The sequence below is a fragment of the Penaeus monodon genome, chromosome 38, assembly GCF_015228065.2.
Source record: "Penaeus monodon isolate SGIC_2016 chromosome 38, NSTDA_Pmon_1, whole genome shotgun sequence".
NCBI lineage: Eukaryota > Metazoa > Arthropoda > Malacostraca > Decapoda > Penaeidae > Penaeus > Penaeus monodon.
The window spans coordinates 33,904,957-33,917,456 of NC_051423.1; the positions used below are offsets into that span (position 1 = coordinate 33,904,957).

The following is a 12,500-nucleotide window of genomic DNA, read 5'->3' on the forward strand; positions in this document are numbered from 1 at the left end:
AAAAAAAATCACAAACATATCAAACGGCGATATCACCCCTCCCCCTCTGTGTGTGTGTGTGTATGTATGTGTGTGTGTGTGTGTGTGTGTGTGTGTGTGTGTGTGTGTGTGTGTGTGTGTGTGTGTGCGTGCGTGCGTGCGTGGTGTGTGTGTGTGTGTGTGTGTGTGTGTGTGTGTGTGTGCGTGCGTGCGTGCGTGCGTGCGTGCGTGCGTGTGTGTGTGTGTGCGTGCGTGTGTGTGCGCGCGCGCGCGTGTCAAGTAATTCGCGTTAACAGGGTAATTCTCCCGCCAAAACTCATGCTCTGGTTTACACTTCCGTTTGCCAGATTTTACCTGTAGTAGGTCCCCCTTCCCCTTCCCCTTCCCCCACCCCTTACCACTCCCCCTATCCCCACCTGTCACTTGTAATATCCCCCCCTCCCCCTCCCTCCCTCTCCCCACCTGCCACCTGTCCGGCGCCGTCGCTCAGTGCTGGAAACGATGACGTAAATCGATCAGTCGGAAATACGAATAGATGAGGCGTAGAAGTAATGGGGGGACAGAAGGGGAGGGGGGAGGGGGAAGGGGGAGGCTGAATGAAATGACGAGAGGGATGAGTGAAGAAATGAAGTGAGAGAGAGAGAGGGGGGCGGGGAAGGGAGAGAAGAAAGAGAGAGAGAAATAAGTAAAAACTGAGCCAAACACAAACAACATTGTGTGTGTGGACAGATAAACAAGACATTCCCAGGCGGCGTGGACCGCGGCGGCAAGAGGACTCCCGACGGCGCAGCGAAACATCTGGGGCGTCGAACTTGCGGAGGGAGGAGGAGAAGGAGGAGGAGGAGGAAGAGGAGGCGGCGGGCAAGGGCCTGCCTGGCCTTGACTTCGCCGCAGCTCGAGCGTGACGCGGCGTGGCAGACGGTGGCTATCCCGCTCCTGCTGCTCCTGCTGCCGCCGCTTCTGCTGGACCATCCACATCAATCACCACGACAACGCTGCTGCTTCTGCTGCCCCTTCGCTCCTCCCCCCTCCCCCCCTTCCTGCGTGGCATCCCCTTTCCCTCGCGAACTCACCAGGCGAAAGGAAGAGGAATTTCAAACAACACTTCTCTCTCTCTATCTCCTTTTCCCACCCGATGCAAGGAACGCGATAAGAGGAAAGGATAGGGGAGGGGAGGGAACAGGGAAAAGGAGAGAAGGAGAGAGAGAGAGAGAGAGAGAGAGAGAGAGAGAGAGAGAGAGAGAGAGAGAGAGAGAGAGAGAGAGAGAGAGAGAGAGAGAGAGAGAGGGCCAAGGGGAAAATACTTAGGAACAAGGGGAAAGACTAGAGGAAAAGGGAATCCGAGGGGAAGAATGAGGACGAGGATGGGGGGGGGGATCCCCTTCGAGCAGGTAGCGCCTCCTTACCCCGGGGCCCGAGCGCAAGCCCAGGATCGGCCTGCTAAAGAGGGTCCTTCGCGAGGGGGCCGATCCCGCCACCCTCCGTCGCCCCCCCCCCTTTTCCCATTCACGACGACACCGCCGCCGCCGCCCCCCCCCCCCGTTTATTCTTCTTTTCTAATTGTTCTATTTCCCCTCCTCCTCCTCCACTCTCTCCTTTTCTCTTTTCTTATTATCTCTTCTACTTCCTTCCCTTACCTTTTTTTTCCTTCTCCTCTTATCCCTCCACTCCCTTTTCCTTTCAATCCTTCTTTCCCTGTCCTCCTCCTACTCCCTCCTCCTGCTTCTCCTTCTCCTCCTCCTCCTCCTCCGTCTGCCTACGATAACATCCGGGTCACGTACTAGACCAACTATCCCCCCCCTCCGCTTCCCCCCCCCCCCCACGCGAATACAGTAAGAGAGGAAAGACGGAGTGAACGACTCGCGAAGGAGAACAATGAGAAAGAAAAAAAGAATAAAGAAAATAAGTAAGAAAAAGAAAAGGGATAAGTAGACACACGAAGACAGACGAAAATATTCACGGGGAGGAGACAGGAGGGGATTAAAACAGGGGGAAGGACAAGGAGGAGGAGAAAAAAAGGAGGAGGAGGAGGGGCGTGAGAAAAGGAGGAAGTGATAAAGCCGCGAGGGCGTGCGTCCCGGGGCCCCAAGTACACATCACCCATCAAACACCTGGCGCCCCTCGAGATGATAAAACACGTCTTCAAGACAGAATCCCCTACCCCCTTTCCCCCTTCCTCCCTCCCTCCCATCTTCCTACCTCCTCCTCCACCCCACACACATACATACACCCTCTCCTCCCTCCCTCACCCCCTTTCACCTCCCCCTCCTTCATCCCCTTCCACCCCCACCACCTCTCCCACTCCTTCCCCCCTTCCACGCCCTCCCCTCCACTCTAACCCCCCCATCCTCCCGGGCCAACCCCTCAGGACAAACGTTTTGTACAAGTCCCGCCGAAGACGTCCTCGCACCTCCTTCAGAACATCATTAACCCCCTTTCGCCGTCTTGGAGGAGGCGCCCCCCCCCTCCTCCCTCTCCCTTGCCCAGCCCTCGAAGTTTCCCAGGACAATCTAGAGGTAATAACACACTTTTAGATTTTTCTTTCATCGCCCCCTCCCACCCTCTCTCTCTCTTTCTGCTTGCCCCCCTGTTCTCTCTCTCTCCCTCTCCCTCTCTCTCTCTCTCTCTCTCTCTCTCTCTCTCTCTCTCTCTCTCTCTCTCTCTCTCTCTCTCTCTCTCTCCCACCTTTCCTCTCCCAGGGCAGAGTAAGGATCCCAAAAACCATTAAGGAATATGCCAACAAATAATTAGGCAGATAATGACATAATAATCAATTATGTTTCTGCGGTCGTTGCGGCCGGGACGACAGGCGGACGGAAGCGATGGCGGGTCTGGGCGAAGCGCAAGGGACGATAGGGAGGCCATGGCGATTAAAGAAGGGAAGAGGCAGATACAGAAAGAAAGAGGCAACGAGAAAGAGAGAATGGGGAGAGGGAGGGAGGGGGATGGAGAGGAGAGAGGGAGAGGGAGACAGGGAGAGAGTGAGAGAGAGAGAAAGGATAATGTGAATGTGTAGTGAATGAATGAATTGGAGGAGGAGGAGGAGGAGGAGGAGGAGGAGGAAAAGGAGGAGATGCAGAGGGCGATGGAAGAAGTCGGGAAACACGACGAGGAGAAAAGAGAGGAAAAGATGACGACGGCGACGAAGAACAAGAGGAGGAAGGAAGACGAAGTACTGGCAGTGTCCTAATCGCAACTGTCGGGAATTTCTCACCATCTGGCAGGTTCGTGGCCAAGCTTCCGGTGCCGCCGCCACCACAACCCGCGCGCACACACACACGCACGCACACTCAAATGGACGGACGAACGAACTCGCTCTCCCACTCATTCACTCAACCCTGATGGGGCCGCTCTCCTTACTATTAACAATAATAGTAATAATCCTTTCAATAATAATAATAATAATAATAATAATAATAATAATAATAACAAACATATTAACGATGACGTCGATACAAAAACAACAACAATAATAATCATAATCACAACAGCTATTTCCAGAAAGGGAAAAGAAAAAATACTCCCCCCCCCCCACGACCTGCCAATGGAACCGCACAGACGCAACCTGGCCGCGCAGGTACACTAACACCTGACCAATTGGCCTTAATTAACCCGGGAGGATGGACATAAAGGGAAAAAAGGAGAGGGATGGGAAATGGGGGGAAAGGGGGGAGGGGGGAAGTCATACAAATTAAAAGCAAATCAGAAGGAGAAATTAAGGATGGATTGGGTGGGGTGGGGGGCGAAGACCCCCCCCCCCAGCCAAGGTATATGAAAGGAGGAGAGAAATGGACAGGAAATGGGACATAGAAATTAAAAACAAATAAGGAGGAGAAATCAGAAGACTTAAAGAGCGATGAGGAGAAAATGATGGAAAAGCTAGTCGCAGAATTCTTTCCCAGAGATATCCCCAGAGGACGGGGAGAGGAAGGGGAGGAGAAAGGAGGGGAGGAGAAAGGAGGGGAGGAGAAAGGAGAGGAGGGAGGGCGCAACTCAAGGGTTAAGATATTAGGTGATCTGCCTGTGTGCATGTGGATATATATGGGTGTTTTGGTCCGAGAGTGTAAGGATGTAGGCGTCTGCGTGTACCTGTATGTGCTTATGTATTTATGTATGTATGCATGTACACGTATAGGAATGAATATATGTATATATGTGATGGGGTGAAGACACATACTTTTATTTACATCCATACGTAGTGAACCAACATACATACATGCGTCTTCACCCCATCACTGGTAACGGGCGTGAACGAGGCGGGCGAGGGCGCGATGACCTTGCAATCACCTTCATAATCACGAATCTATTTCTTCCAGTCTTTCTTTCTTTCCGTCTCTCGCTTTCGCGTTCGCTTTCGCTCTCGCCTTCGCTCTCGCTTTCGCTCACTATCACTATCACTATCACTAACTCTCTCTCTCTCTCTCTCTCTCTCTCTCTCTCTCTCTCTCTCTCTCTCTCTCTCTCTCTCTCTCTCTCTCTCTCTCTCTCTCTCTCAACGAGAACAAATAATTTAGAAAAAAAAAGAAAAACACAAGACGATAAACACACGATAAGACGGCATCGAAGATGATACGTAGGGCAGATAAATAGACAGACGAGTAAACAGACAAGCGAACGAGACAGACAGATAAAGAAATAGACAGAAGCAGTACAGGAGAGTCCCGCTAACCTTCAATGACCTTCACCTGCCTCCCCTACGCCGCCCACACCCCCTTACCCCCGCCCTCCCCTCCAGAATGCGTAAAAGGAGGGAGCGAATGGGGTGGGGGTAGGGGACGGGGTGGGGGGAATCCCTACCAGTATTAGGGAAGTCGCTTCTTTTTTGCGTCTCTACCCATCCTTGCCACAACAAAGTTTTTTTTCAATCTATTTATTTCACAATTCAAACGCAGTGTAAACAAAATAAACAAGAAAAATCAAACAAACAAAGAAAAAAAGATACGCACAAGCAACGTCACCAACTGTCACCTATCCTTCCTCCCCCTCCCCTTCCCTTCCCCACCATTACCATCTGGACGCTCAACATGACCATCCTAAACCCTTCCCCCCACCCCTACCCCCCCAAACCTCACCCCCTACCCCTTCTACACGATCCATAATCGGACGTGAACCTCTTTGAAGTCCACGGCCCTCTGAGATTTGTTTCTTTCCTCTCTATCTATTCGCCTATCTACTAATCCGTCCACTTATCTATTTTTCCTCCCTCCTTAACTATCATTTCGTCTCGCAATTCGGCCATTTTATCTATTACTTCTCCCCCCTCCCCCCTCCCCCTCTCGCTGCTCATTCGTTTGCTATTATTTTCCGTAACCATCGTTTCTCTCTCTCGTTATGCGTATTTTCCTTTTTTCTGTTTTGTTCTCCCTCGCCACAAAATACAACAAATACAATACATCAACCTGTCTATGACACCCCCTCCTCAAGCTGGATTCCGGACGAGCTTGTGTGCGCGCGCGCGTGCGTGCGTATTCAGGGTTACCTATAAATACAACTGGAGAGAAGAGAGAGAAAAAAAGTGATGTCCTTGGCCGTCTGACAGAAGTAACTACGCCGAAGGGGGTTAGTGGCCAGCGTGAACATCCTAACAAACACAAACACAAAAAAACAAATAAACTTTTTTTCTTTGCCTCTAACGTTCTCCTTCTCCTCTCTCGAGACATGGGAAGAGATAGTGAGAGTGAGAGGGAGAGTAAGAATAAGAGAGAGAGAGAGAGTAAGAATGAGAGAGAGAGAGAGAGAGAGAGAGAGAGAGAGAGAGAGAGAGAGAGAGAGAGAGAGAGAGAGAGAGAGAGAGAGACGGGTAAAGAGACGAAGGGGTTGTCACCTAATACCCTCCCCTCCCCTTTCCTCCCCCCTTCTCTCACCCTTGCTCGGTGGCAAGTTACAGTGGCACTCGCGGGGCACCCTGCCTTGCCCAGCATGGCACAATCGGCACCCCCGGCGTGGCTGAGGTTACCGCTCACCCCTCCCTCTACCCCCTTTCCACATACCACGGGGATCACGCCCCCCCCCCCCGCCTCCCCTCGCGCTCCATTCCGAGTCCTTGGCCCCCTCCGAAGGTCCCCCTCCTGCTGGCGGCGGAGGCGGCGAAGGAGGTCCCCGATGGCGTCGCGGGTGTCAGGCTCTCCTCCGTCATGCGGGGAGGCAGATGTGTCGACTGACACTTTAACAAGGGGGTTAAAGGTCGAGAAAGTAGGAGTGAGGAATAAAGAATAAAGAAGGAGGGGGGGTAGGACGGGAGGAAAGTCCATCTACCGAAATAGGAAAAAAATAAAAAAAAGAATAAGTAAAAGAACAAACAATCCCCCCCCTCCCCCACCTTAACCCATCCCCAGCTGTTCAGTGCCAACACACTCATACGCGCCCCCCCCCCCTAAAAACAGTCACAGCACTCGAAGAATCCCTCGTGGACCCCTACAGACAGACGCGTAAAAAAGAGGAGGGGAGAAGACAGTTGCATAAGCCCGGGCGGTAAAGATAGCATGGCCAAGACGAGCCACGTGGCCCGACACGAGCGAGGCGAGTGAGGCGAATGAAGTTAGCTCGATGTCTGTAGGCGGCGAGGTATACCCACACGCGGAGGCTCTGACCTGGCACTGGTGTGCGCCCTGATGTGCGTCCCTTTTTTTTCTTTTTTTCTACGGCACTCGCCGTGGAGGAGGAAGAAAAGGAGAAGGAAAGCGAAGAGGAAACGGCGAAGGCGAAGGAGGAGAATTAGAAATAACACGCAACTACTGATAGGCCTACAAAAGTCGTGGCAAGCGAACACCACTCCACCACTTAGCCCTTCGACCAACCGCGGGAAAATGACGCTCGAAACCAAAAAAGAGAGAGAGAAAAAGGAAAAATAATACATTTCCTGGCGGAAGGAGAGGGGCTGTGTGTGGAGAGGGAAGAGAAAGAGGAGAATGGAGAGGGGGAGAGGAGTGAGGAGGCGGTAACAGCACGAAACACCGCCACCCACTGCGCCTGCTTCAGCATTGTTGGCCAACACCAGGAGGTAAGGAAAAGACGGGGAGGGGAGGGGAAGAGAGAGAGGGAGAGAGGGAGAGGGAGGGATATATATATATATATATATATATATATATATATATATATAGAGAGAGAGAGAGAGAGAGAGAGGACCCAAATATTTGTACGCCGTAACTTGTGCCTGCTCCTGGCAATAAGGAGGACCCAAATATTTGTACGCCGTAACTTGTGCCTGCTCCTGGCTGAATACGGCGACTGCACCTAGAGAGGGAGAGAGAGGGAGAGAGAGGGAGGGAGAGAGGGAGAGGGAGGGAGGGAGGGAGGGAGGGAGGGAGGGAGGGAGGGAGGGAGGGAGGGAGGGAGGGAGGGAGGGAGGGAGGGAGGAGGGAGGGAGGGAGAGAGAGCGAGAGAGAGCGAGTGAAAGAGAGTGAGTGTGCTGATAAAGAGCAAGAGCGGACACATGTTTACTCTACGCAGCTAATCTACCACTTCGATCAAAGTAGGAGGGGAGGGAGGGGGGCGGGATAAGAAGAAACCTTGTGGTACCTGCGACAATGAAGAAGATAACGCCAAGTACCAATCACCAACCTCCTGCCTCCCCCCCCCCCCCCCCCCCACCTGCCTCCCCACGCTACTACATCTGATAAGCGTTATCACTAACACATTTCAGTCATCCAATCTCTCTCTCTCTCTCTCTCTCTCTCTCTCTCTCTCTCTCTCTCTCTCTCTCTCTCTCTCTCTCTCTCTCTCTCTGTTGTAATTTATCATGAAAAAAGGCAAGAGAATCAAGCAATGAAAAATGGAGAAGAGAGAGAAACGAAGAAAATATAACGAAGAAACAAAGAAGGAGAAGTAAAAAAAAAAAATCAGAACGAAACGGAAAAGAAAGAAAAAGGAAGGTGGTGGGAACCTTCCCCCCCCCCCCCTCCGACCTCCCCATATACCTAGCCAGCCGTTAATTGCTGTTTACCTGCCCCTGCCGCCGCCGCCGCCGCCGCCTTCGATTCCCCTGTGAGAACCTGCAAGCGGCTCGGCCTACCTGTTACGCCTCTTATCGTGTACCTGTGTCGGCGCGCGTGTGGGAGAGCGTGTGTGAGCGAGCGAGCGAGTGAGTGCCCCGCCCGATAAGCCTAAGGGATATTAACCGTCGCCTGCAAGTGAAGTGGCGACAGGTGCTTAGGAGGAGGAGGACGGGCGAGGAGGGGAGGGGAGGGAGGAAAAGACGGGGAAGGAGAGGAGGAAGGGGAGACAGAAAGAGAGGAGGGAGAGAGGGGGAGAGAGGGAGAGAGGGAGAGAGGGAGAGAGAGAGAGAGAGAGAGAGAGAGAGAGAGAGAGAGAGAGAGAGAGAGAGAGAGAGAGAGAGAGAGAGAAGGAAAAGCGGCAGTGAGGATGAGGGAGGATGGGAAAAAGAGAGGAGGAAGAGGGAGGGAAGGAGGGAGGGAGAGAGAATGAGGAAGAGAGATAGATTCGGAGACATACATGACGAAGGAGAGGAGCAGCAGCAGCAGAAGCAGAAGCGGAGGCAATTTAAACTCCCCAAGACCCGCCGCGATGACTCGTAGGAATCCGCCGTTGGAGAAAGCGGGTGGCGGTCACTATCTTTCCCCCTCTCCCCTCCCTCCTCCCTCTCCTCTTCCTTCTCCCCCCTCCCCCCAAATTCTAACCGACTGGATCTGTCAGCCTACCGCGCCTAGGGATTCCCTCCCTCCCTCCCTCCCTCCCTCCCTCCTCCTCCCACCCCCGAAAATGGCAAGTCACTGGATTTGGAGCGAATCTTAAGAGCCCGGCGAGTCACTCCAACACGAACAAGCAAATCCAGGAGACATTGCGAACCAACACACGCACACACCCATTCATACATACACACACATACCTACATGCCTATATTCATACACACGTACGTACACACGAGAATACACATAGAGGCATGCACACGACGCTCTTTCCTCCCAGCAAAGTGTTTAAAGAAGGACGAAAATGAAGAAGAAAAGGCTCCCCGACCGGAACGCGGAAAGAAAAGCGAATCGCCGACCGAAACAGGCGCCCAACACGCCCCCATGGCGAAGGCGCAGACGACGGAAACCCACGGGTGTACGTCAGTGGGCGCCCTATCTCACGCATCCAAAAACACTCCGCCCCCTCCCCCCTCCCCTCCCCTCCCCCATTCGCCCGTCCTCTATCCTCTAACCTTGAACCTACGCGTTCGCGCGCGCACAAAAATTCCTCGTACTGCTATCTGTAAGGGGAGGGGGGGGGGGCACGTGTAATGCAAAATGCCAATTGCGGTACACCTGTGTTCCCCCCCCCTTCCCTCCCCCCACCTATTTCTATCCTCAGCCACCTAGTTCCCTTTACGCACGTACGTACACACATACACGCATCGACACAATATTCAAGACCAGAAAACAATTCAAACAAAATAAACAAAACAAAACCAATACGTAGAACAGAATGAGGGGGGGGGGGCAACGAGTGACCCGGGGCACAGCGCACCCGGGGCGAGGTCACATTACCACATACCAGAGCGGACACAGCGGGAGGGAAGTTGGGCAGGGTGAGAAAACGGGGAGGGAGGGGGAGGGGGAGGGGGAGGGGGAGGGAGGGAAAGTGGGGGAGGGGGAGAGGTAGGAAGGGAGGGAGGGAGGGAGGGAGGGAGGGAGAGAGAGAGAGAGAGAGAGAGAGAGAGAGAGAGAGAGAGAGAGAGAGAGAGAGAGAGAGAGAGAGAGAGAGAGAGAAAGAGAGAGAGAGAGAGAGAGAGAGAGAAAGAGAGAGAGAGAGAGAGAGAGAGAGAGAGAGAGAGAGAGAGAGAGAGAGAGAGAGAGAGAGAGAGAGAGAAGAGAGAGAGAGAGAGAGAGAGAGAGAGAGAACCTTCAAAACCGCTAAACCCACAAATTAACCAACCAATCAATCAAAGTCAAAAGAAAAGCAAAGAAAAGAAAGAAAAAAACCGAACACGAAAGAAAGCTCAACAAACCCGCGTCGCCCGAGCTGCCCTCTCCCCGCCGTCGCCGAGACAGTCTTTGATTTAATAGACGGCCACCAGCTCCCTCCGCGCTGGAATCTTGATTGCGTCGCCTTACCTGCTCCCCTCTCCCCTCTCCCTCTTCCCCCATGCCCTCCCTCCCTCCCCCATACCCTCTTCCCCTTCCCTGCCCTACCCTCTCCTCTTCCCTTCCACGCTCCTAAGGTACTCCCCCCAAATCTGGACATACCCTCCCCCTTGCCCTAGTAAGGCAAGCTGGGGAATGGCGGGAGTGGTTGCTTTCGGGGATGAGGAAGAGGAGGAGGAGGAGGAGGAGGAACAGGAGGAGGAGGAGGAGGAACAGATCAGCTGCTGTCACCCCCCTCCACCCCTTCCCTTGCCCAGTCTTACATATTACGTAGAGAATCAATCAACAGTTCTTAATCCTGATGATGCGAGAACGGGAGATTTTTTGAGGAGGAAAGAGCAACAATGCGAGAACGGGAAAAATACGGAGAAAGAAACAATGCGAGAACGGGAGAAAATGAGGAAGAAGAAACAGACGGGAGAAGATGGACAAAAAACAAAAAAAACGAGGGGACTGAACGGTGGGGATCCACACCACACCGACAGTGAAGTATGGCTACGCCATCCCGTAGACTTTTCCACGCATAGGTCTGTACGCCATAAGCCCACCTCTAAGGGCCCCGTGGGTAAAGCTTCCAAAGATCATACTGATTGCGTTTTGTACGTAAACCGAGTCGCGGCAAGGGGGGGGGGAGAGAGAGAGAGAGAGAGAGAGAGAGAGAGAGAGAGAGAGAGAGGAGAGAGAGAGAGAGAGAGAGAGAGAGAGAGAGAGAGAGAGAGAGAGAGAGAGAGAGCGAGCGAGCTAGGGCGCCGAGGAGCGAAGAGAGCAGGGACGAGAGAGGAGTGCCAGAGAGCGAGAGGAGTTCCAAGGAATGCGTACCAGCCGTGAGCACTTGTTTGTCATGCAACCCTTGGCTACCCTATTCCCCATCGCTCCTGCACATCCCCACCCCTCGCCCCAGCTTCCCCAGCCCCGCCAAACACCCTCAACATCCCTCGCTCTCCTCTCCCCTCCCTGCCTGCCCGTCCCCGCACAACCCACTTCGGTAACCTTGGCTAGCGCTGGAGGTGGCATTTCCGACCATACGCGACAGATGTTTGCGGAACACCTGTCTCCGTAATGATCTATTCCTCACGCCCTCTCATTAATATGGATGAGCCAGGCGTCGCGGCCCGAGACGACAGAAGAATAGGGAGGCGAGAGAGTGGGAGGATGGGAGGGGATGAGAGGAATAGGTATAAAACACAGCCAGCAAAGGAGGGGAAAGGGAGGGAGGGGATGAGACATATATAGAAGGAAGGAGAGTAAGCAAGGGTGGAAGGCAACTCACAGCTGATAGTCTTGTCCCAATGACGCAATCGCAGGCGCCAACGAGACGCGGCGCCCCCTACCCCTCCCCATCCCCGTCACATGTTAGTGAGCCCTCCCCTTCCCCCCTCCACACACCAGCGCGAGCCCGCCAATGCCTGACACTCGCGGTCTCGATTCTAACGCAGAGTGAAGGAGGAAAGGGATAGAGAGGACAGATAGCGAGGATAGGGAAGGCCACGGAAGGATAGAAAAGGAAATATGGGTCCCTCTTTCCCCCCTTTATTAACCCCCTTACAAATCGGATCAAAAGGGGGAGAGAGAGATTCCTTGACCGAAGTTTGGTCACGGAATGAAATAAAAACTGAACCAGAGCTCGGAATTCAAAGGGCGGTCCCGCGGCGAGTGAAAAAGGGGAAGGAGGGGAAGGAGGAAAGAGGAAGGGAGCAGGGTATGGGAGGAGGGCGAGAAGGGCAAAGGGAGGGAGGAGCGAGGAGGAGGGACGCCTCAATCTATCTTTCATGAGTGGAGCCCCAAGGAAATGTCAACGGGAGGGGGGAGGGGAGTCATCTACCGCGCTGCCCCGCCCGGCGACACCTCCCCGTGACTCACCGGGACTCGCGGCCCGGGAAGCGAGGGCGTGAGTCAGGGCATGCACATGAGGGACTAGGCCTACTCACCGGAGTCTGATGGGGTGTGGAGAAGCGACGACGATGGGTAATGGCGGCGATGTAACGATAACGTCGACGACGATGTGGTGTGTGTGGAGGAGGTGGAGGTGGACGACGAAGAAGACAACGACGATGACACCGACGCCGAAGATGACGACGATGACGATGACGACGACGACGACGACGACGACGACGAGGACGAGGACGTTGACGACGTCCGCGTCGCTGGCGAAGGTATTCTAGAGCAGTAGTAGCTGTGGTCGATGTGAACGATGTCGAGTGAGGAGTTGGGCGGCTCTTCGCTCGTGTAGACCTCCTCCTCGCGACACACGCCGTAGTGGTTGGTCTCGATGTCCTCGTCCATGTGGTCGTTGTCCTCGTCCGTGTCCGTCTCGGAGGACTCGGAGGGCGTGTCGGGGCGGGCCACCTGGTGCGCGAGGGGGTGGTGCAGCCCCGCGGGGCCCGCCACCGCCTCGATCTGCGCCTCGTCCTCGGGGCTGTGCAGGTCCGCCAGGTGCGT

At 54.0% G+C, this 12,500-nt stretch overlaps 1 protein-coding gene across 1 annotated transcript in view; it reads right to left on the reverse strand.

Moving 5' to 3' along the window:
- The window catches only part of LOC119596975 (myc protein-like), a 99,227-nt gene that overhangs the window by 7,664 nt on the left and 79,063 nt on the right, over positions 1-12,500 (reverse strand). The window contains exon 2 of the mRNA XM_037946381.1: positions 11,990-12,500. This exon is cut by the window's right edge and continues 504 nt beyond it. Coding sequence (XP_037802309.1) covers positions 11,990-12,500 — 511 coding nt within the window. The remainder of the gene's footprint in view (positions 1-11,989) is intronic.